General features: G+C 43.1%; 1 protein-coding gene across 1 annotated transcript in view; it reads left to right on the top strand.

Moving 5' to 3' along the window:
- Positions 1-22,140, top strand: part of LOC108700391 (protein SMG5-like) — a 25,477-nt gene extending 3,337 nt beyond the window's left edge. Inside the window, exons 2-22 of the mRNA XM_041574533.1 lie at positions 3,013-3,111; positions 4,197-4,320; positions 6,137-6,293; positions 7,681-7,770; positions 7,885-7,974; positions 9,056-9,134; positions 9,728-9,853; positions 9,954-10,022; positions 10,916-11,124; positions 12,192-12,323; positions 13,489-14,148; positions 14,244-14,413; positions 14,513-14,588; positions 15,840-16,015; positions 16,568-16,726; positions 17,272-17,331; positions 18,433-18,592; positions 18,744-18,834; positions 19,971-20,045; positions 21,012-21,150; positions 21,426-22,140. Coding sequence (XP_041430467.1) covers positions 3,013-3,111; positions 4,197-4,320; positions 6,137-6,293; positions 7,681-7,770; positions 7,885-7,974; positions 9,056-9,134; positions 9,728-9,853; positions 9,954-10,022; positions 10,916-11,124; positions 12,192-12,323; positions 13,489-14,148; positions 14,244-14,413; positions 14,513-14,588; positions 15,840-16,015; positions 16,568-16,726; positions 17,272-17,331; positions 18,433-18,592; positions 18,744-18,834; positions 19,971-20,045; positions 21,012-21,150; positions 21,426-21,509 — 3,025 coding nt within the window. The 3' untranslated portion in view covers positions 21,510-22,140. The remainder of the gene's footprint in view (positions 1-3,012; positions 3,112-4,196; positions 4,321-6,136; positions 6,294-7,680; positions 7,771-7,884; positions 7,975-9,055; positions 9,135-9,727; positions 9,854-9,953; positions 10,023-10,915; positions 11,125-12,191; positions 12,324-13,488; positions 14,149-14,243; positions 14,414-14,512; positions 14,589-15,839; positions 16,016-16,567; positions 16,727-17,271; positions 17,332-18,432; positions 18,593-18,743; positions 18,835-19,970; positions 20,046-21,011; positions 21,151-21,425) is intronic.

The raw sequence follows: 22,140 nt of genomic DNA, 5'->3' as shown, positions 1-22,140 counted from the left end.
TAAGTGAATCTAATCTCCCCCAGTACTTACCCAGGTACAGAGCTCTGATTCTCTGTACTTCCTGCTCCTGGGCTGTTCTCTTTCCCATGGTCAGACAGGAACCTCCCCCTGGGTAAGTGAATCCAATCTCCCCCAGTACTTACCCAGGTACAGAGCTCTGATTCTCTGTACTTCCTGCTCCTGGGCTGTTCTCTTTCCCATGGTCAGACAGGAACCTCCCCCTGGGTAAGTGAATCCAATCTCCCCCAGTACTTACCCAGGTACAGAGCTCTGATTCTCTGTACTTCCTGCTCCTGGGCTGTTCTCTTTCCCATGGTCAGACAGGAACCTCCCCCTGGGTAAGTGAATCCAATCTCCCCCAGTACTTACCCAGGTACAGAGCTCTGATTCTCTGTATTTCCTGCTCCTGGGCTGCTCTCTTTCCCATGGTCAGACAGGAACCTCCCCCTGGGTAAGTGAATCCAATCTCCCCCAGTACTTACCCAGGTACAGAGCTCTGATTCTCTGTACTTCCTGCTCCTGGGCTGCTCTCTTTCCCATGGTCAGACAGGAACCTCCCCCTGGGTAAGTGAATCCAATCTCCCCCAGTACTTACCCAGGTACAGAGCTCTGATTCTCTGTACTTCCTGCTCCTGGGCTGCTCTCTTTCCCATGGTCAGACAGGAACCTCCCCCTGGGTAAGTGAATCCAATCTCCCCCAGTACTTACCCAGGTATAGAGCTCTGATTCTCTGTACTTCCTGCTCCTGGGCTGTTCTCTTTCCCATGGTCAGACAGGAACCTCCCCCTGGGTAAGTGAATCCAATCTCCCCCAGTACTTATCCAGGTACAGAGCTCTGATTCTCTGTACTTCCTGCTCCTGGGCTGTTCTCTTTCCCATGGTCAGACAGGAACCTCCCCCTGGGTAAGTGAATCCAATCTCCCCCAGTACTTACCCAGGTACAGAGCTCTGATTCTCTGTACTTCCTGCTCCTGGGCTGTTCTCTTTCCCATGGTCAGACAGGAACCTCCCCCTGGGTAAGTGAATCCAATCTCCCCCAGTACTTACCCAGGTACAGAGATCTGATTCTCTGTACTTCCTGCTCCTCGGCTGTTCTCTTCCCCATGGCAAGACAGGAACCTCCCCCTGGGTAAGTGAATCCAATCTCCCCCAGTACTTACCCAGGTACAGAGCTCTGATTCTCTGTACTTCCTGCTCCTGGGCTGTTCTCTTTCCCATGGTCAGACAGGAACCTCCCCCTGGGTAAGTGAATCCAATCTCCCCCAGTACTTACCCAGGTACAGAGCTCTGATTCTCTGTACTTCCTGCTCCTGGGCTGTTCTCTTTCCCATGGTCAGAGAGGAACCTCCCCCTGGGTAAGTGAATCCTGCTCCTGAGGCAATTTTCAGGTATTTCACCATTCCGCTAATTTTGGGAAATCCTTGCGACTCACTAGTTTGGAGCAGAAAGTTATGGGTACCTATTTTAGATTTGGTAGAATGTGTACTTTCTGAAATATATGGTTTTGGGGGGTAAGCATATATTTCTGTGTTTTTACCCCACAAAAAATGCAGTCAATGTGTTGCTTATTCATTAGCTGGTGACCCACAGGATTATTTGAATGTGCTTACTTCATTTTGGGGTCACTAAATGGCAGATACTTTGGTAATCCTATGCCCAATGGGCATCAAACTGTTCAGTGGTCCCCTGACAATCATATTCAGGTGCTTTTTTTTTGGTACCTAATACAGTGTGGGATATGCAGAGCAGCAAAATAAAAACATTTGAAGTGATTTTTCAGAATTTTAATAATAATTTTTATAAAAACCGCTATGTTCAGACAAGCTTTGATGTCTGGTAGTTGAGTAGAGAGACACAGTTACCCATTTTGGAATCGGCAGAATGTGTACTTTTCACAAATATATGGTTTTCTGGGGTAAACCCACTGTTTTAGGATTTTTTGGCCTTGGAATCTAAAGTATCAGTGCTTTCAAAATTCTGTAATATACTGGCAGGAGTTTTTGCTGTACAGAAGTCCTAAATCTCCCCGAAACTATACATATCTGGTATTGGCACGTTCAAGAGGCATGAGGCTTTCCAAATCAGTTGGATTTCATGCATAAAATACAATATTGTTCTGCTATAAACTCATGTATTATGAAAAATAGGATTTTTTTTGGTATTTAGCGCTATAAATATTTTTGCAGAGGTGCAAATACATGATTTAGAAAGCTTGGGTTTTCTCGAAAAATAACAATGTGTAGTTTTCCTAGGTAAACAAAAGGCTTCCCCTTAGAAAATGTCCTTAAAGTGAGAGAGCACAAAATGTTTCAAAAACGTCTGGCATTTCGTACAACTGAAATGCAAAATTCTGCTGGCACTTAAAGGGTTAAAGGAACAGTTCAGTGTAAAAATAAAAACTGGGTAAATAGGCTGTGCAAAATAAATAATGTATCTAATATAGTTAGGCAAAAATGTAATGTATAAAGGCTGGAGTGAGTGGATGTGTAACATAATAGCCAGAACACTACTTCCTGCTTTTCAGCTCTCTTGCTTTTCACCGATTGGTTACCAGGTAGTAACCAATCAGTGACTTGAGGGAGGCCACATGGGACATAACTGTTCAGTGAGTTTGTAATTGATCCTCAGCATTCAGCTCAGATTCAAAAGCAACAGTAATGTCCCATGTGGCCCTCCCTCAAGTCTCTGGTTACTGCCTGGTAACCAATCGGTGGAAACCAAGAGAGCTGAAAAGCAGGAAGTAGTGTTCTGGCTATTATGTTACACATCCACTCACTCCAGCCTTTATACATTACATTTTTGCTAAATATATTAGATACATTTTTTATTTTGCACAGCCTATTTACCCAGTTTTTATTTCTATACTGAACAATTCCTTTAAAGGGGAACATAAGGATGGACTGAAGTGTAAATATGCAGGAGGTGCTCCCCTGAGCACAATGGCACTCTAATGTATACACAGCAGTCCATTTGTTATCCAGTTGCACTAACCCTTTTGCTCTCTGTCGGCAGGGCTGTAGTGGAGACGGTTCACCGGCTGGATCTGATCATTTCTAACAAATCTGCCTACCAGGAAGTTTTCAAGCCGGAGAATATCAGCCTCAGGAACAAGTAAGTACAGCCCAGTGCCTGAGTATGGGTGGCTAGGGTCCTGCTATGTCTGCGCCACTCTCATTAGCACCTGGGAGGGTCTCATAGCTGCTGGTATTGGACTGGCTGCTGATATAGGGCTAGAAATGGAAAGCCACAGTGTTTTCAGTAGAGATTGAAACCACCATCTGTAGGTGCGTTAAAGGGATATTGTCATAATATTTGTTATGAGCCTATTTCACTACAGCTCCCAGCATGCTCTAACCCATGATAATGATAAGGCATGCTGGGATTTGTAGTGCAGTAATCCACCTAAATCTGGCCAACGATGGATGTCCATCCCAGACCAATTTGATATCTTATTGGTTCAGGTATAGAGTCAAAACAACAGGCCTGACTGGTATTGGGTTGGGACTGGTGCTTGCTGGGTTGCTGCTTGTCTGTGAGGGCCAGGGCAGTAGCCTGCAACATGCTGGGAGTCTATTACTTTTCTGCAGCAACTGGAATCTCCCTGCCACCCCCGTCTCTCCAACTGACTCATTTAACCTTCCCCCTGAACTGGATCTCTCGCTAAATTGTATTTAATGGGGAAGTATTTTATGTATATTGTTAGTCGCGCCTCGAGGGCGTTCACAATAAAATGTTCTTTTTTCTCAATTTTTCACCTTTTAAAGCAGCTCTGGGATGAGGGGTCGCCGACCCTTTAACTGTTCTAAATGGATAGAGATTCTGCTCAGCAGGGACAAAGATAACAAATGGATGAACTAGATGTATCCATTTAGAACAGTTAAAGGGTCGGCGACCCCTCATCCCAGAGCTGCTTTAAAAAGTGAAAAATGACACTTTACACTTCAATATTAGAAAAACGGTCATACAAAGAAAATAGAAAGTAATTGGGAAAAGTTATTTCTGCCGATCTATCTGAAACCAACTAGTTGTTTGAAGGTGAACAACCCCTTTGAGGTTTTTACATTTCTTTGCATATCCCAGTGCAAGTCGTATAAAAGAATATACAAAGCACATATACACAATTAGAGGTCACGCTGATATGTAGATGCATTGTGTTGGCTGGCAGGAAGATGAAATGACATTGTGTGTCGTTACAGGTTACGGGAGTTGTGTGTGAAGCTTATGTTCTTACACCCCGTGGAATATGGGCGCAAAGCAGAGGAAGTTTTATGGAGGAAGGTTTACTATGAAGTCATTCAGCTTATCAAAACCAATAAGAAGGTAAATGTCTTTCTCACAATGGCCTTTTCCTATACTCGTACAATCCCACAATGCACTGTGTATTGCCCATTTTCCTGGATACAGACAGCCCTGAAATTCCCTGTCAATCCCATTGCCGACTTTACTGGGGATTATTGTTCCCTTTCCTATGCATAGTCTGCCCCACAATGCACCGCTTGTCCCATTTGTATCCTATATACTAGGGATGCACTGAAAACACGATTCGGTTCGGGATTCAGAAAGGATTCAACCTTTGTCAGCAGGATTCGGCCGTATCCTTGTGCCCGGCCAAAGCGAATCCTAATGTACACGTGTAAATTAGGGGCGGGAAGGAAAATTGAGCGACTTTTCATCACAAAACAAGGAAGTTAATAAAAAAACTTAAACATTTTACTTTTCTGTCCCTAATTTGCATATGTAAATTAGGGTCCGGAAGGAAAATTACGTGACTTCTAGGGATGCACCTAATCCAGGATTTGGTTCAGATTCGGCCAGGATGCGGCCTTTTTCAGCAGGATTCGGATTCTGCCGAACAGAATCTGAGTCCTTATTTGCATATGCAAATTAGGACTGGGGAGGGAAATTGCTTGGCTTTTTGTCACAAAACAAGGAAGTAAATTTCCCCCCCCTTCCCACCCCTAATTTGCATATGCAAATTAGAATTAGAATTCAGTTTGGTATACGGCCGAATCTTTTATGAAGGATTTGTGGGTTCGGCCTAGTCCAAAATAGTGGATTCGGTGCATCCCTAGTGACTTCATCACAAAACCAATAAGTAAAAAAATTTTTGCAATATGCAAATTAGGATTCTGTTCAATTCAGGGAAATCATCCATGAAGGATTCAGGGATTCAGCCTAATCCCAAATAGTATATACGGTAGAGATGCACCAAATCCAGGATTCTGCCTTTTTCCTGCAGGATTCTGATTCAGCCGAATCCTTCTGCCCGGCCGAACCGAATCCTAATTTGCATATGCAAATTTGGAGCAGATTGGGAAATTGAGTGACTTTTTGTCACAAAACAATAAAGTAAAAAATGTTTTCCCTTTCCACGGTATTCGGCCAACTCTTTTGCAAAGGATTCGGGGTTTCAGCCTAATCCAAAATAGTGGATTCAGTGCATCCCTAGTGACTTCATCACAAAACAAGGAAGTAAAAAAAAAATTAAATTCTTCCTTTCCAGACCCTAATTTGCATATGCAAATTAGGATTCGGTTCAGTATTTGGCAGAATCATCCATGAAGGATGCAGGGATTCAGCGTATCCCAAATAAGGTGTTCGGTATGTATGTACCGAATCCAGGATTCTGTTCGGGATTCGCCCTTTTTCAGCAGGATTTGGATTCAGCCGAATCCTTCTGCCCGGCCAATCTGAATCCTAATTTTCATATACAAATTAGGGGCAGGGAGGGAAATCGCGTGACTTTTTGTCACAAAGAAGGAAGTAAAATATGTTTCCCCCTTCCCACCCCTAATTTGCATATTAGGGGTCGGCTGAATCTTTCACAAAGGATTCGGGGTTCGGCCAAATCCAAAAGTGTATTCGGTGCATCCCTACTATAGACACATAGTCCTGTGATTCAGTCCCAGTGCTACAGACAGCCCTACAATGTATAATATGCCAATCGTATTTAATTTTCTATTGGAGATGGACAGATTTTTGGGTTTTTATGTGTATTCTGAGCTACAGCTCCCAATGTGCTGTTGTCTTTTTAAGCATGCTGGGAATTGTAGTTTAATAGTTGCTATTGCCCTGTAGCCTAATACTGTACTATACAAATATATTATGAAATCACGTCTCTTGACTCCACTTGCAGCACATACACAGCCGTAGTGCCTTGGAGTGTGCCTACCGCACTCACTTGATTGCTGGGGTTGGCTTTTACCAACATCTGCTGCTCTATATCCAGTCCCACTACCAGCTGGAGCTTCAGTGCTGCATCGACTGGACTCATGTCACTGACCCGCTCATCGGTAAGTGATCTCAGTATCCACTTCTCAAAACTGAGTTGCACTCTATTGTGATATCATTACATGCAGCTTGTATCCAGAGCTGTGTTGTGATATCACTGCATGCACTTTATGCCTGTAATGTATTACCCATAACAATCCTTATACCCAGCCCTACATTGTGATATCTCTGTCCATGCCTTGTACCCAGCCCTGTATTGTGATATCTCTGCCAGAACCTTGTACCCAGCCCTGTATTGTGATATCTCTGCTTGCCCTTTATATCCAGCTTGTGCAGTAATTGCTGTGCAGCATGCTCGTTTTAAAGGTAAAGTGACACCTTTTTCTGCATTTATGAAGAGCAGGTCACATTCCCTTTATTAAACTATCCGGCATCTTCCTAGCAGATCCCTGTTAAAACCTGTGAGGCGTTATGCGTAATCTTACTTTATTATAGAGAATATAATGCTAATTAATATTGGCTCATTTTATGCTAACAATCTAGATCTGGGATTTGCCAGGTAGGACTGTTAATGCAGCCTCCTGCAAATGACACGTTTCTTCTAATATACTGACTAATTGTCACTAATTGCCACACTGAGGAGGGAGATATTTATAATTACATTTTACTGACAGTCACCACCTGTTCTCAATGTAATTACATTGCACTAATTACATTACTATATCTGGTGCCACCAAGGGATCTATTGTGATACATATATCTCACTTTGTGCTGCTTTAACTATCATTAATCGACATGCCCAAGTCATTGCTGGTACCTTCCATTCTTGGCCATTTAGTAGCCATCAAAATGCTCCGTGTGCTCTATTCTTTTATACATAATGATATTGCTAGCAGCAGTAATCCTAATCCTGTATATATGTGTGTATGTAGGTTCCTGCTGAATTGTGCTTAGTACAGGGAATACCTATGCTGCCATAGTTTTATGGGATCTCTCTGTACAGACTATGAGCAAACTTAAGGACTGTTCCTGCTGAATTGTGCTTAGTACAGGGAATACCTATGCTGCTATAGTTTTAGGGATCTCTCTGTACAGACTATGAGCAAACTTAGGGACTGTTCCTGCTGAATTGTGCTTAGTACAGAGGAATACCTATGCTGCCATAGTTTTATGGGATCTCTCTGTACAGACTATGAGCAAACTTAGGGGACTGTTCCTGCTGAATTGTGCTTAGTACAGGGAATACCTATACTGCCATAGTTTTATGGGATCTCTCTGTACAGACTATGAGCAAACTTAGGGGACTGTTCCTGCTGAATTGTGCTTAGTACAGGGGAATACCTATACTGCCATAGTTTTATGGGATCTCTCTGTACAGACTATGAGCAAACTTAGGGACTGTTCCTGTTAAGCTGCTTTTATTTATGTTATATTATGTTCCTGTTACAGGGTTTAAAAAGCCAGTGTCGGCTTCCAGTAAGGAGATGGAGTGGGCGAGGATGGCATGTCACAGATGTCTGGTCTATCTTGGTGACCTGGGTAAGATGGATTCCTGTTAGTAGGCTGCATGTCAGTGCAGTCCTGTTTCCATCTTATTTCTTTTATCCCCAATACATACGTAAATACATCAGACTAATGCTCTCTTCTCTGCAGCTCGATACCAGAATGAACTGGCGGTTGTGGATACAGAGAAGTTAGCAGAAAGGTTTTACTACCAGGCTCTCACCGTCGATCCTCAAATAGGTGAGAATCGTGCATTTTCACTTTCACACATGCTGGGATTTGTAGTTCTGTTACAGCTGAAGGGCCGTCTTTTGGTTTAAATGGCCAGTAACACCAAGAACATTCTACCAGGAGTTGGTAGTTACAGTCCAGACGCAGCAGACGTACTAGATGCTAAGCACTTTTGTCATTTACATTCATTAATTATTTTCTGTTAATTCCAAGATATTAAAGGATCAGTAACGTCAAAAAATAAAAGTGTTTTAAAGTAATGAAAATATAATGCAGTGTTGCCCTGCACTGGTAAAACTGCTGTGTTTGCTTCAGAAACACTATTATTGTTTATAGAAATAAGCTGCTGTGTAGCAATGGGGGCAGCCATTCAAAGGAGAAAAGGCTCAGGTTACACAGCAGATAGCAGATAAGCTCTGTCTGTCTAATGGTGTTATCTGTTATCCATTAGTTAACCTGTGCCATTTAGCCGTTTTTCAATTTCCGCCATTGCTCCACAGCAGCTTGTTTATATGAACTATAGTAGTGTTTCTGAAGCAAACAGATCAATTTTACTCGTGCAGGGCAACACTACATGATATTTTCATTACTTTAAAACACTTACATTTTTTGGTGTTACTGTTCCTTTAAGGGATACATGTACTGTTAATATGAATGAATTGTGTTACAACAGCGCCACCTGCTGGTCAGTTTCCCACCAGTCTGACCAGCAAGTAGTCAAGGAAGTTGTCAGGAGAAAGAAAGAGGCTGATGTTCTTCTGCTTAGGAATAAAATTAGAAACCTTTCTCACGTCTTTCCTAAGCAGAAGAACAGTGTTCTGGCTATTATGTTACAGATCCACTCACTCCAGCCTTTATACATTACATTTTTGGCTAACTAACTATATTGAAAATATTTTTTATTTTGCACAGACCATCTATTTACCCAGTTTTTATTTTCTCACTGAACTGTTCCTTTAATATCTTGGAATAATGCATGTACATTGCAAAAGTACTTAAAATAGCCCCCTCATTTATTTTACATTCGCCTATTTTAAAGGTTTACTTCTCCTTTAAAGCCGTTATTAACCCCAATCTTCTTTTGTTACAGGGATGCCATTTAACCAGCTGGGCACATTGGCTGGCAGCCAGTACTACCATGTGGAAGCCACGTATTGCTACCTGCGCTGGTAAGTGCTGTATCTGTCGGTGGTATTATTATAGGGGCGTTAGGATTTCCATTCTGTGCAGCTAAATCAGCCGGCTATGTAGGTGCAGGTGATGATATTCTGTATGGCTCATATTCTTCATAAGTTATCCACTAATTACTAGGGATGAACTGAATCCAGGATTCGGTTCGGGATCTGACCTTTTAGAGCAGGATTCAGATTCGGCCGAACCAAATACTAATTTGCATATGGAAGGAAGGAAATGGCGTGAAGTAAAAAATGTTTTCCCCTTCCCACCCCCTAATTTGCATATGCAAATTATGTTTTGGTATTCGGCCGAATCCAAAATAGTGGATTCAGTGCATAAAATAATTAAATAATTGCCCAGCAACACATATAATCTCTTGACAGGGTCTACTAGGAAGGGTGATTTCATCATCAGCATAGGAAGGGGTTTTATTTTATAGGGCAGTCAGATTTCTGGATTACCTATAAAGAAAAGAGGGAATGAATGTTTCATATGTGAGGGATGATATTATGATCACTGCTGTGATATATTTTGGATTTGCTCCTACTGACCTCACTGCAAAAGTTCCACCTCCTTCTCTCCCAAGTATCCAGTCAGAAGTGTCATTTGAAGGTGCTTACGGCAACCTGAAGCGATTGTACGACAAATCAGCTAAAATGTACCACCAGCTTAAGAAAAGTGAGACGCGGAAGCTGTCCCCGAGCAAAAAGAGGTAAGATGAGAACGCCTGTGTGAGATGGGCGTCTTTAGTGAGAGAAAGTGGGTCAGTGCCACTGAACTGCACAATGAATCCCCCGTTCTGTCTCTTTAAGGTGTAAAGATATTAAAAGGTTGCTGGTGAGTTTCTTGTACCTGCAGAGCCTGATGCAGCCCAAGAGCAGGTAAGTACCAATTGCTGCCCCATGTCATTTTCTCTCATATTTCACTTTCTGCTTGCAACACTAAAAGGGAAGTATTGGATTTTCACACATATATTATAGATTGTAGTGATGCACCGAATCCAGGATTCGGTTCGGGATTCGGCCGAATCCTTCTGCCCGGCCTAACCAAATCCTAATTTGCATATGCACATTAGGGACGGGGAGGGAAATTGCGTGACTTTTTGTCACAAAACAAGGAAGTAAAAAATACCACTCCTAATCTGCATATGTAAATTAGGATTCGCCATCAGTTCGGTATTCTGGCAAAACTTTTTTGGAAGGATTTGGGGCTACGGCCAAATCCAAAACAGTAGATTCGGTGCATCCCTAATAGTTTGGGAATCTGTATTGAAATAACAGTGTTAGTAATAGAATAACTTCAGTGTTAATGGGTTTTTCTTCTTGGGATTAAATTCAGTTCCATTAGTTACTGGCTCTTTTAGGATCCTCCACTGGGTAAATCCAACGTCTCTTCTAGTAACCTGGCCAGGGCTCTGGATCTAAACTATAGAGAAACCGAGCTCTGAACCTGACCAAGATGTATTGAAGGTTTCTGTCTTACAATGGGAAAGAGAGCAATCCAGGGGCAGGAAGTACATGGAAGTACATGGAGTCAGTGTTATGTACAGAGCTAAATGCTTAGAGGAGATAAGAATTACTTAAGCAGGGGGATGGTTCCTGACTCACAATGGGAAAGAGAGCAGTCCAGGTGCAGGAAGTACATAGAATCGGAGCTCTGTACCTGGATTAGAACTGATGGGATCCACATACCCTATTGATTTAGTAAAGAGAGCAGACAAGGTGAGTCATTAAAAGTGCTGTGTGTCCAATTGAAATCTCTTCTCTGTTTCCAGCTCCATAGAGGCCGAGTTGACCTCCCTCTGCCAATCCGTTCTAGAGGACTTTAATCTGTGCATGTTCTACATGCCTACATCCCTCAACATGAGCTCGGCCAGCGAGGATGAGGAGGAATACGAGGGCGGCTATTCCTTCCTGCCCGACTTGATTGTCTTCAGGATGGTGGGGATCTGTCTGATGAGCGTCCACAGCCTGAAGCGGGCAGGTAACCTCGTGTGGACGTTACTTGGGTAATACAGACGAGAGCTCAGAACTGATTGTGTGGGTCTGTGTGTGGTCCTACATATATAAAAGGGAACTAAAAACTGTAAAATATTTGGTTACTAGGTTTGGTGTCCGTAGTATCCAGATAGTCTGGTGGTTTGGAGAATTTGTTTACATGCTACTAAGATGCCTTTATCCTTAATGAGATGAAATTGTCCTCTGTGGCGCAACCCTGTAATCTGTTTCAAAGTTAAAGGAAAACTATACCCCCAAAATGAACACAGAAGCAACAGATATTTTATATCATATTAAGTGACATATTAAAGAATCTTACCAAACTGGTATTTATATTTAAGTGAATATTGCCCTTTTACATCTCTTGCCTTGAACCACCATGTTGTGATGGTCTGTGTGCTGCCTCAGAGATCACCTGACTAGAAAAACTGCAGCTCTAATTGAAGAGGAAGACATCACCTGACCAGAAAAACTGCAGCTTTAACTGTAACAGGAAGAGATCGCCTGATCAGAAATACTGCAGCTCTAACTGTAACAGGAAAAGATCACCTGACCAGAAATACTGCAGCTCTAACTGTAACAGGAAGAGATCACCTGACCAGAAATACTGCAGCTCTAACTGTAACAGGAAGAGATCACCTGACCAGAAATACTGCAGCTCTAACTGTAACAGGAATAAGTGAGGAAGCAAAAGACAGAACTCTGTCTGTTAATTGGCTCATGTGAACTAACATGTATGGTTCATGTTCACCGTGACTCCTACGATCCCAGGGGGCGGCCCTTATTTTTTAAAATGGCAATTTTCTATTTGATTACCCAATAGCACATACTACTAGAAAAGTATATTATGAAAATAGTTAATTTACATGAAGCAGGGTTTTACATATTTGGGGGTATAGTTTTCCTTTAAGACTGTGGCCAATCATGGGAGCTCTGGGTGCTGTCACTATATAACTGCTCATTACAGCCTTGTGCTAAAGGGAAATGCACAACGATGCCAGTATTGTTTATCACTAGTATCCTCATTAATTCACCACTGCTTTTTCTTTTCAGATTCCAAACAGTACAGCGCTGCTATTGCTTTCACTCTGGCTCTCTTCTCTCACTTGGTCAACCATGTCAATATACGTCTGCAGGCCGAGCTGGAGGAGAGTCCCTTACCTGCCTTCAAGAATGACAGCCCAGGTGAGCTCCTCCTTCCCTTCTGCTCTCTGGCTCCATGTGTGGCTGTGGTATGATTGGATTAAATCATTGAATCTCTCTGTGCTGTCTGTGTATTTGGACATAGAGAATACATACATACATACATACATACATACATACATACATACATATTAGACAGTGGGCGGCCTCAAGAATAAAAGGACAGAGTTATTTAACACAGGTGTCTTTAAAGGGATACTGTCGTAAAAAATTTTTTTTTTCCAAACGTATATTTAATTTTGAAATCTGACATGGGGATAGACATATTGGCAGTTTCCCAGCAGCCCATGGTCATGTGACTTGCGCTCTGATAAACTTCAGTCACTCTTTACTGCTGTACTGCAAGTTGGAGGGATATCACCCCTTCCCCCCCCCCAGCAGCCTTTCAACAGATCAGTTACATATTGCGGCAGCACCCGGTGCCAGGATCTTTTGCTAGGTGAAGTTCCCATTTAATCTTCCACTCTTAATGATTCTTTTACATCCAATCTTTTTCCACCACCATATGGCTAAATTGCCTACTCACAAGATGATAATGCGATATAATACACAAAAGCCATGAATATTTTGTAAATTATATCCTTATAAACGGTGTCTAGTGATGTTGCCATAGGTGCTGATCCATTTATAATTTTTGGAGATTTTGACTGCAGCTGAGAGACTGTGCAAGGATCGGCAAGGGAAAGTTAATTTAAAAGACTGTTTTTTCTCCTATATTTTTTTTTGTATCTTTAACAGAACAATGGGAAGGTAACCAGATAGCAGCTCCCTAACACAAGATAACTGCCTGGTAGATCTAAGAACAACACTCAATAGTAAAATCCAGGTCCCACTGAGACACATTCAGTTACATTGAGTAGGGGAAACAACAGCCTGCCAGAAAGCAGTTCCATCCTATAATAATAGCTGTAGTGAGTACTAGGGATGCACCGAATCCAGGATTCGGTTGGGGATTCGGCCGAATCCTTCTGCCCGGCCAAACGGAAACCGGATCCTAATTTGCATATATAAATTAGGGGCGGGGAGGGAAATTGCGTGACTTTCTGTCACACAAGAGAAGTAGCTGAGAACTATAACTTGATTATAGACTGTTCTATAGATATCCATGCAGGTTTTCCTTCCACTACTCACCAGCTTTGCTTTGCAGATGACAATGACTCCAAAGATGTGTCGGAGGTGATTGGAAAAGACACTGACCCAGAGCCTGAGATGGGGGAAAACCAAACGAGGAAGCAGCAGGGGACAAAGTCCAACAGCAAAAAAAGCCACAAATACTCCCGTCTGTCCCGACTTAGGAGACGCCGTCACGCGCGGAAGTTGGACGAGAGCGACCTGAGTGAGGGTTTTGATTCGGACTCCAGTCACGGCTCAGTCAAGGGCAGTGATATTTCGGAGAGCGGTTCAGAAAAAAGCGACGATGAGGCAGCTTTCGACATGGAGACGGACTCCGACATGAACAGCCAGGAGTCTCGCTCAGACCTTGAGGACATGGAGGATGATCCATATGAACGCAAGGGAAAAAACTCCCTAAAAAACCCAACGGAGGAGCAGGATGCAAAGATGGCGGCTTCCACAAAGGCTGAATGCCAGGAACTCCCTGTTAATGGACCCTGCCCGGCCAGTGGTGAGGCCAGTATAGCCAGCAACCTCCAGGCTATGTCCACCCAAATGTTCCAGACCAAACGCTGTTTCCGCCTGGCACCTACATTCACCAACGTCTTAGTGAAACCTACTGTCAACCCCAGCTCTGAGGCACCAACACCACTGCTGAATGGAGATGTGGAGAAGCAAAACTCTGTGGAACAGGGTGAGTATTTCTTCATTCACTTGTGAATTGTGACTGGCAACTAGTTGCCGAATGGCTAATGAATGCTGCCTGCCTTTTCTCTGATTTGAATGCAGAAGACGGATCCGATTCAGAAGAGAGTATGTTAAGCGGCAAGTCTTTTCGCAATGAGAAAACTCTGCAGGAGCGGCTGGAGATCATCACAAGTGAAGGGCTACTGGTCACCGTCAAGATCTTTTTGGACTGGCTGAGGGCGAACACAGACATTGTGATCATGTGTGCTCAGGTACAGCTGCTCCGACAACTCAGGAGCCGTAAAAACATGTCATACACTTTGGGCTTAAGAGTGTTCACCGCATAAACGTGCATTTCTGAATATTTTCAGAGCTCTCAGAGTCTGTGGAACAGAATGTCGGTGCTTTTAAACCTGTTGCCATCTGCCCCCAAGATACAGGAGGCCGGTAAGGACATCGTTTTAAAGGGATACTGTCGTTGGAAAACATGTTTTTTTTTTTTTTATCAAAACGCATCAGTTAATAGTGCTGCTCCAGCAGAATTCTACATTTAAATCCATTTTTCAAAAGAGCAAACAGATTTTTTTTTTTCATATTCAATTTTGAAATCTGACACGGGGCTTGACATATTGTCTGTTTCCCAGCTGCCCCCAGTCATGTGACTTGTGCCTACAGTTTAGGATGAAACTGCTTTCTAGTAAGGCTGTTATTTCTCTTAATCAATGTAACTGAATGTGTCTCAGTGGGACCTGTATTTTTCTATTGAGTGCCGTTCTTAGATCTACCAAGCAGCTGTTATCTTATATTAAAGGTGGCCATACAAGGGCAGATTAAAGATGCCGATAACGGTCCTTTAGACTTATTCGGCATCTTATCTGCTCATGTGTAGGGGCTCCCGACTGGTCCTCCCGATCGATATCAGGCCAAAAATTGGACAGATATCGATCGGTCAAGTTTGATTTTTTTGTACAATCCAGGACCGCATTAGTTTGTTGACGCGGTCCTGCGACCCGTCGGAGCCCATTCGTAGTATTGTAATCCGATCGTTCGGCCCCAGGGCCAAACGTTCGAATTCATCCAGTATCGCCTAGCCGTTAGTGGGCATATCGGGTTAAGATCCACTCATTTGGCGACCTTGCCAAACGAGCGGATCTTATAGTGTATGGCCACCTTTAGGGAGCTGCTATCTGGTTACCTTCCCATTGTTCTGTTGTTAGGCTGCTGGGGGAAGAGAGGGGGTGAAATCACTCCAACTTGCAGTAAACTGTGACTGAAGTTTATCTGAGCACAAGTCACATGACTGGGGGCAGCTGGGAAACTGATAATATGTCTAGCCCCATGTCCGATTTAAAACTGATTATACAAAAAATGTGTTTTCTCTTTTGAGAAATGGATTTCAGTGCAGAATTCTGCTGGAACAGCCCAGCAGAATTATTGAAAAAAAAAAAACACGTTTTCCCATGACAGTATCCCTTAAAGTTTATTTTTATTTCGTATGTCACTCTTCGTTTTTGTTTGAATATTTGTGGACTAGATAGAGACAGGCTGTAGGGAGGTCCCCATATAGGGGCCAGTAATCTGTCGGCTCTGTGTGGATTGATCAGGTAATCGGAATGTGTGAAGATCCCCTTTCCATCATACTAATATGTGGCTGGATTATTCCAGACAATAAGACTCATGATGATTGTTCATTGTCAGGAATCCCTCTCTGCAATGAAGTGAAGAAGCTACTGATGGACTCTGAGCTTCCCGACATTAACAGTCACCTGCTGCTTCCAGAAGATGCCGCTCTAAGAAACCTGCCCCCGCTACGGCAAGCGCAGAGGAACATCAACTTTGAGCAGGAAAGGCCGCTGCTGACCGTGCTGGAGGAGGTAATATAAGCGTCCTGCACATCTGCCATCTTGCTGTTTTATGAACCTTCATATGTAGATTTGTTTGCTCTAGTAATGCACCAAATCCACTATTTGTGATTCGGCCGAATCCCTGAATCCTTTGTTAAAGAATCGGCCAAATAACAAACCAAATCTTAATTTGAATATGCAAATTAGGGGTGACAAAGCAAAAAGTGGGTGGAAAATCAAGTAATTTCCTTTCCTGGTCCTACTTTACATATGCAAATTAGGATTCAGTCCAGCCAGGCAAAAGGATTTGGCCAAATCTGAATTTTCTTAATTTGCTCATGAGTGCTGCTACAGGATCTGCTGGTATAATGTGGAGTCGTAGCACCCCTGTATAGATACTATTGACTTTACCCCTGTAGAGTCTTTGGTTTTACCCTGTAGAGTTTATATTGATTTTACCCCTGTAGAGATTATATTGACTTTACCCCTGTAGAGATTATATTGACTTTACCCCTGTAGAGATTATATTGACTTTACCCCTGTAGAGATTATTAATTATTGTATTTTTTTTTCCCTTCTCAGTCTGTCGCTCGCAGCTGCTACATTCGGAGCTTTGGCCACTTCTTGACTCGGTTACAGAGCAACGTCCTGCAGTTCAACACAGAGCTGGCAATCTTCACCAGCATCGCAGAGCCGGGACAGGACAACATCCTTCATCAGGCTCAAGCTCAGTTCCGCATGGTGAGTGGGATAACGCTCTGTCCTGCCCAAAATAAGCACCTCTTTTCTAGTCTCACAGAGAGGACATGCTGCCTTTTTATTGGATGTAATTAGCACACAGTACCTCGGGTTCTGGCAGCCAATCAGATGCTTGCTTTCTGTAATGTAGCTGCTGCTTGTTCTTGTTAGGAACTTAGGTGAAGTTTCCATAAGACTTTATCATTCTAGGACCTTTCAGAACGTCAGTGACAGGGTTAATACAGTGACAGGAGATCAGGCAGGGTCTATTCCTAGAAACAGTACTAACCTGTCCCTGTAATCCCGGTCAGACAAGGGGACATTAAGCCTTACATTACAGCGGCATGACGGCTCTTTTTAATATTGGTGAGTGAGAGACTGAGGCAGAGTGATGGCAGCAAGTGGAATGGTGAATAGCTCCGCTTACTTCCGCTGGGAAGTGGAACAAAATCACCTGGGTATTTATAAGCCTCACACTACCCCAAACCCCCCCCGCGCAATATTGGGACTGCCAATGTTCATCAAGATTTCTTGTCTCTTTTTCTCAGGCCCAGGAAGAGGCTCGACGGAACCGGCTCATGAGAGACATGGCACAGCTGAGACTGCAGGTATGTAAATTATTCCATGGCATGATGGGACTGCTGCCTATACTTAAAATTAGTGATGCACCGAATCCAGGATTCAGCAGGATTCGGATTCAGCTGAATCCTTCTGCCTGGCTGAACTGAATCCTAATTTGCATATGCAAATTAGGGATGGGGAGGGAAATTGTGTGACTTTTGTCACAAAACAAGGAAATAACATATGTTTTCTCCTTCTCACCTCTTAATTTGCATATCCAAAATAGTGGATTCGGTGCATCTCTACTTATAATACACTTAAAGTGGTTGTTCACCTTCCAACACTTTTTTCAGTTCAGTTGGTTTCAGACAGTTCACCAGAAATAAAGATCGTCTCTAGGGATGCAACGAACCCAGGATTCGGCCTTTTTCAGCAGGATTCGGCTGAATCCTTCTGCCCGGCTGAGCCAAAATCCTAATTGGCATATGCAAATTAGGGTCAGGGAGGGAAATCGCGTGACTTTTTGTCACAAAACAAGGAAGTAAAAAATGTTTTCCCCTTCCCTAATATGCAAATTCGGGTTCGGTATTCGGACAAATCTTTCGCGAAGGATTTGGGGGTTCGGCTGAATCCGAAATAGTGGATTGGGTGCATCCCTTATTTTCTCCAATTACTTTCTATTTGTCACCATTTTTCTAATATTGAAGTGTAAAGTCTGATTTTTCACTTTCTAAAGCTGCTCTGGGAGGAGGGGGGTCACCGACCCTCTAAACTGATCTAAATTGAAACATTTAGTTGACAGATTTTGTCTGTGTCGCTGCGGAGCAGAGTTTCATTACAGGCAGCTGTTAGACTTGATTCAATAGTTGCTAATACTCCAGAGATGCTGCTGAGAAATGGATCAACTAATTGTTGCAACATTTTAACAATTTGGAGTCTGCGCCTGAAGTACTGAGCTGCCAGACTCACACCAGAGACAGGGACATTCAACTTTACACTTAGATTTTGGAAAAATTGTAAAAACTAAAAAATGGAAAGCAATTGTAAAAAAGTCTTTATTACGATAATCTCAATTGAAACCGTTTTTGGAAGGTGAACAGCCCCTTTAATAAGTGGAATAACTGACCTGTGTAATTTTCTGCCACCAGCTGGAGGTGTCACAGCTAGAGGGCACCCTGCAGCAGCCCAAGTCTCAGTCAGCCATGTCACCTTACCTTGTTCCTGACACCCAAGCGCTCTGCCAACACCTGGGCATCATCAGGCAGCTAGCCACCAGCGGGCGCTTCATTCTTATTATACCTCGCGCAGGTAATGATGCCTGCATTTCACTGCTTCCTCAACTGCAAAATCTATAAAATACTCTCATGCTTATCTGTAACGAGAATAGTCAATAATAAGGATCAGATTGTCTGACTGACTTTCCTCGTAACAACTGACATTCTTCCTGTCCTCCCCCCAGTTATAGATGGTCTGGACTTTCTAAAAAAGGAAAATGCAGGTGCCAGGGACGGAATCCGTTACTTGGAGGCGGAATTTAAGAAAGGAAACCGGTATGTTTCTGCTGCAACCATAACAAAAATTATACTGTAAATGATAAGGATATTAGAAGTCACTGAGGGGTTGTTCTGTGACCATATAAAGGCACGAGGCTGCAGGCTGAGTTATACAGGGAACTCTGAGTATCACTCATGTATTATAAGGGTTAATGTACCCCCTACTGTAAATGATAAGGATATTAGAAGTCACTGAGGGGTTGTTCTGTGACCATATAAAGACACAAGGCTGCAGGCTGAGTTATACAGGGAACTCTGAGTATCACTCATGTATTATAAGGGATAATGTACCCCCTACTGTAAATGATAAGGATATTAGAAGTCACTGAGGGGTTGTTCTGTGACCATATAAAGACACAAGGCTGCAGGCTGAGTTATACAGGGAACTCTGAGTATCACTCATGTATTATAAGGGATAATGTACCCCCTACTGTAAATGATAAGGATATTAGAAGTCACTGAGGGGTTGTTCTGTGACCATATAAAGACACAAGGCTGCAGGCTGAGTTATACAGGGAACTCTGAGTATCACTCATGTATTATTAGGGATAATGTACCCCCTACTGTAAATGATAAGGATATTAGAAGTCACTGAGGGGTTGTTCTGTGACCATATAAAGGCACAAGGCTGCAGGCTGAGTTATACAGGGAACTCTGAGTATCACTCATGTATTATAAGGGATAATGTACCCCCTACTGTAAATGATAAGGATATTAGAAGTCACTGAGGGGTTGTTCTGTGACCATATAAAGGCACGAGGCTGCAGGCTGAGTTATACAGGGAACTCTGAGTATCACTCATGTATTATAAGGGATAATGTACCCCCTACTGTAAATTATAAGGATATTAGAAGTCATTGAGGGGTTGTTCTGTGACCATATAAAGGCACAAGGCTGCAGGCTGAGTTATACAGGGAACTCTGAGTATCACTCATGTATTATAAGGGATAATGTACCCCCTACTGTAAATGATAAGGATATTAGAAGTCACTGAGGGGTTGTTCTGTGACCATATAAAGGCACAAGGCTGCAGGCTGAGTTATACAGGGAACTCTGAGTATCACCCATGTATTATAAGGGATAATGTACCCCCTACTGTAAATGATTTCCGGATAATCTTATTTGTGCTCCAGGTATATCCGCTGCCAGAGAGAAACTGGAAAGAGCTACGAGAAGAACAAGCTAAAGAGGCAGGACACCGATGCTTGGTAAGGGATTGGTTAGGGATCGGTAAGGGATTGGCTTGCTTTATGGCAATAAAATAAATATAATAGCGCTGTACTTGGGAAAATTGCATTCATTATCAGGGGGGATTCAATCACATAAAAACACTACACCTAAGGCAATTGGACTTCAATACAAGCCCAAAACCCTTTTGGAGGCACAGATCTTCTCTATTAAATATTCCCCAAATAGCTGCCCATCTTTTCTGATGATTCCCAGCACATACTCTGGGCTGCATTCACTTAACTGAGCTTAGGGACGGAAGCACAATATGCAGTGTGTATCCAATATAACTGACACAATACAAGGCTGGTTATTTAGTTTTTATTCCAAGATATTAAGGGATACATATACTGTTAATATGAATGAATTTGTTACAACAGCGCCACCTGCTGGTCAGTTTCCCACCAGTCTGACCAGCAAGTAGTCAAGGAAGTTGTCAGGAGAGAGAAAGAGGCTGATGTTCTTCTGCTTAGGAATAAAATTAGAAACCTTTCTCACATCTTTCCTAAGCAGAAGAACACCAGTCTCTTTCTTTCTCCTGACAACTTCCTTGACTACTTGCTGGTCAGACTGGTGGGAAACTGACCAGCAGGTGGCGCTGTTATAACAAAATTCATTCATATTAACAGCACATGTAACCCCGAGCATTCTGGATAACCGGTCCCATAGCTGTACAAGTTTAAATGGCAGATTTGACCTCACTTGATCATTTCCCATGACCCCTAAGCTCTTGGCTTCTCAACAGCTGCCCAGAGCCCACTGAGCATGTGCAGTGCCCACATCCAATATACTGTGCTGTATATAAATCCTTCCTAAACACTGACAAAACATTCCATGATCTGTGTGTGTATTGCTCTGACTTCTACATCTGCACATTCACAAATGTTACTGCTCTGCCTATTAATGTCCTTACTCGCCCCTGATTGGGCTGCTCCTGTCTCCCACAGGCACCTCTATAAGATCTTGGACAGCTGCAAACAGCTCACTGTATCCCAGGGGAACAATGACGAGGATACAGCAGGAATGGTCACCATCATAACTGGCTTCCACCTTAATGACCCCCACAGCTTCTCCCCCGCAATGCAGGTCACTAACATGTCTGTCTGTTTTTGTCTGATACGAGAGGGAAGCTAAAAGGGAACATAAGGAAGTGATACTTTACAGAAAGGGGGATAGATACAGGGAACTGACTCCCAGCAGGGGTGGTAGGACTAATACAGTAAAGGAATAGGAGGGAGAGTGAAAGGGGGATAGATACAGGGAACAGACTCCCAGCAGAGATGAATTGCTAGAGTATCTATTATCTATTACAGACATTACATAAGTTGCTGTTGTACAAATAAAATGTTGTGTCCTTACAGACGGCTCTGCAGACAGCTTCCAGCTCTAACATAGAGATAAAGAACGTGCTGGAGTTCTACAAGCAGTGGAAGGAGATGGGCTGAGTGTGGGAAGTCACATGTGCTGGAGAAGCTTCCGCTCCCTCTCTCACCCATTGTGGCCTCCGAAATCTAAAACGGCGACTCCTGGGAATCAAACAAAACACACAATATTGGTGGCAGCAACCAATCGAAACCAGCGAGCCAAAAAAAAAATGTAAAAACATATGTTCTCTGTCTCTCTTGCACAAACGCGCTGCTTCCCCACCCGAAACGGCGTGGGCTGTGAAGTCGGAGGAAAGGAGGAGGAGCCTGCCACCGGGGCTGGAGGGATGGTCTTGGCATTCATCTACTACTGTATGACCCTAGTGTGTGACCACTAGCCTAGGACCATCCATCTTCCAGTTCCCCCTCGGCTGATTGGACCGGACCATGAATTATCTTTCCTTTTGTGTCAAGTGTGGTGACAGGAAAGAGTAACCCCCCCCCTTACCCCTTTGTTTCCCCCCAGTACCTGCTTCATTTCCCCTTTGTGCTCCAAATATTGCCTAATCTGCCCCTAACCACGCTGCACCCTATCCCAACCTTCTTTTCATTACCCCCTGTTTTCTTTTGTTAGATTCTTGTCAAAGGGTATTCGGTGATACCAGAGTGGAACTGCGAGGAGAGCGAGAATAAAGAAAACAGTGCTGTTTTA

This window comes from Xenopus laevis, chromosome 8S (assembly GCF_017654675.1).
Source record: "Xenopus laevis strain J_2021 chromosome 8S, Xenopus_laevis_v10.1, whole genome shotgun sequence".
Lineage (NCBI taxonomy): Eukaryota > Metazoa > Chordata > Amphibia > Anura > Pipidae > Xenopus > Xenopus laevis.
This window is presented reverse-complemented; position numbering and strand designations above follow the sequence as displayed.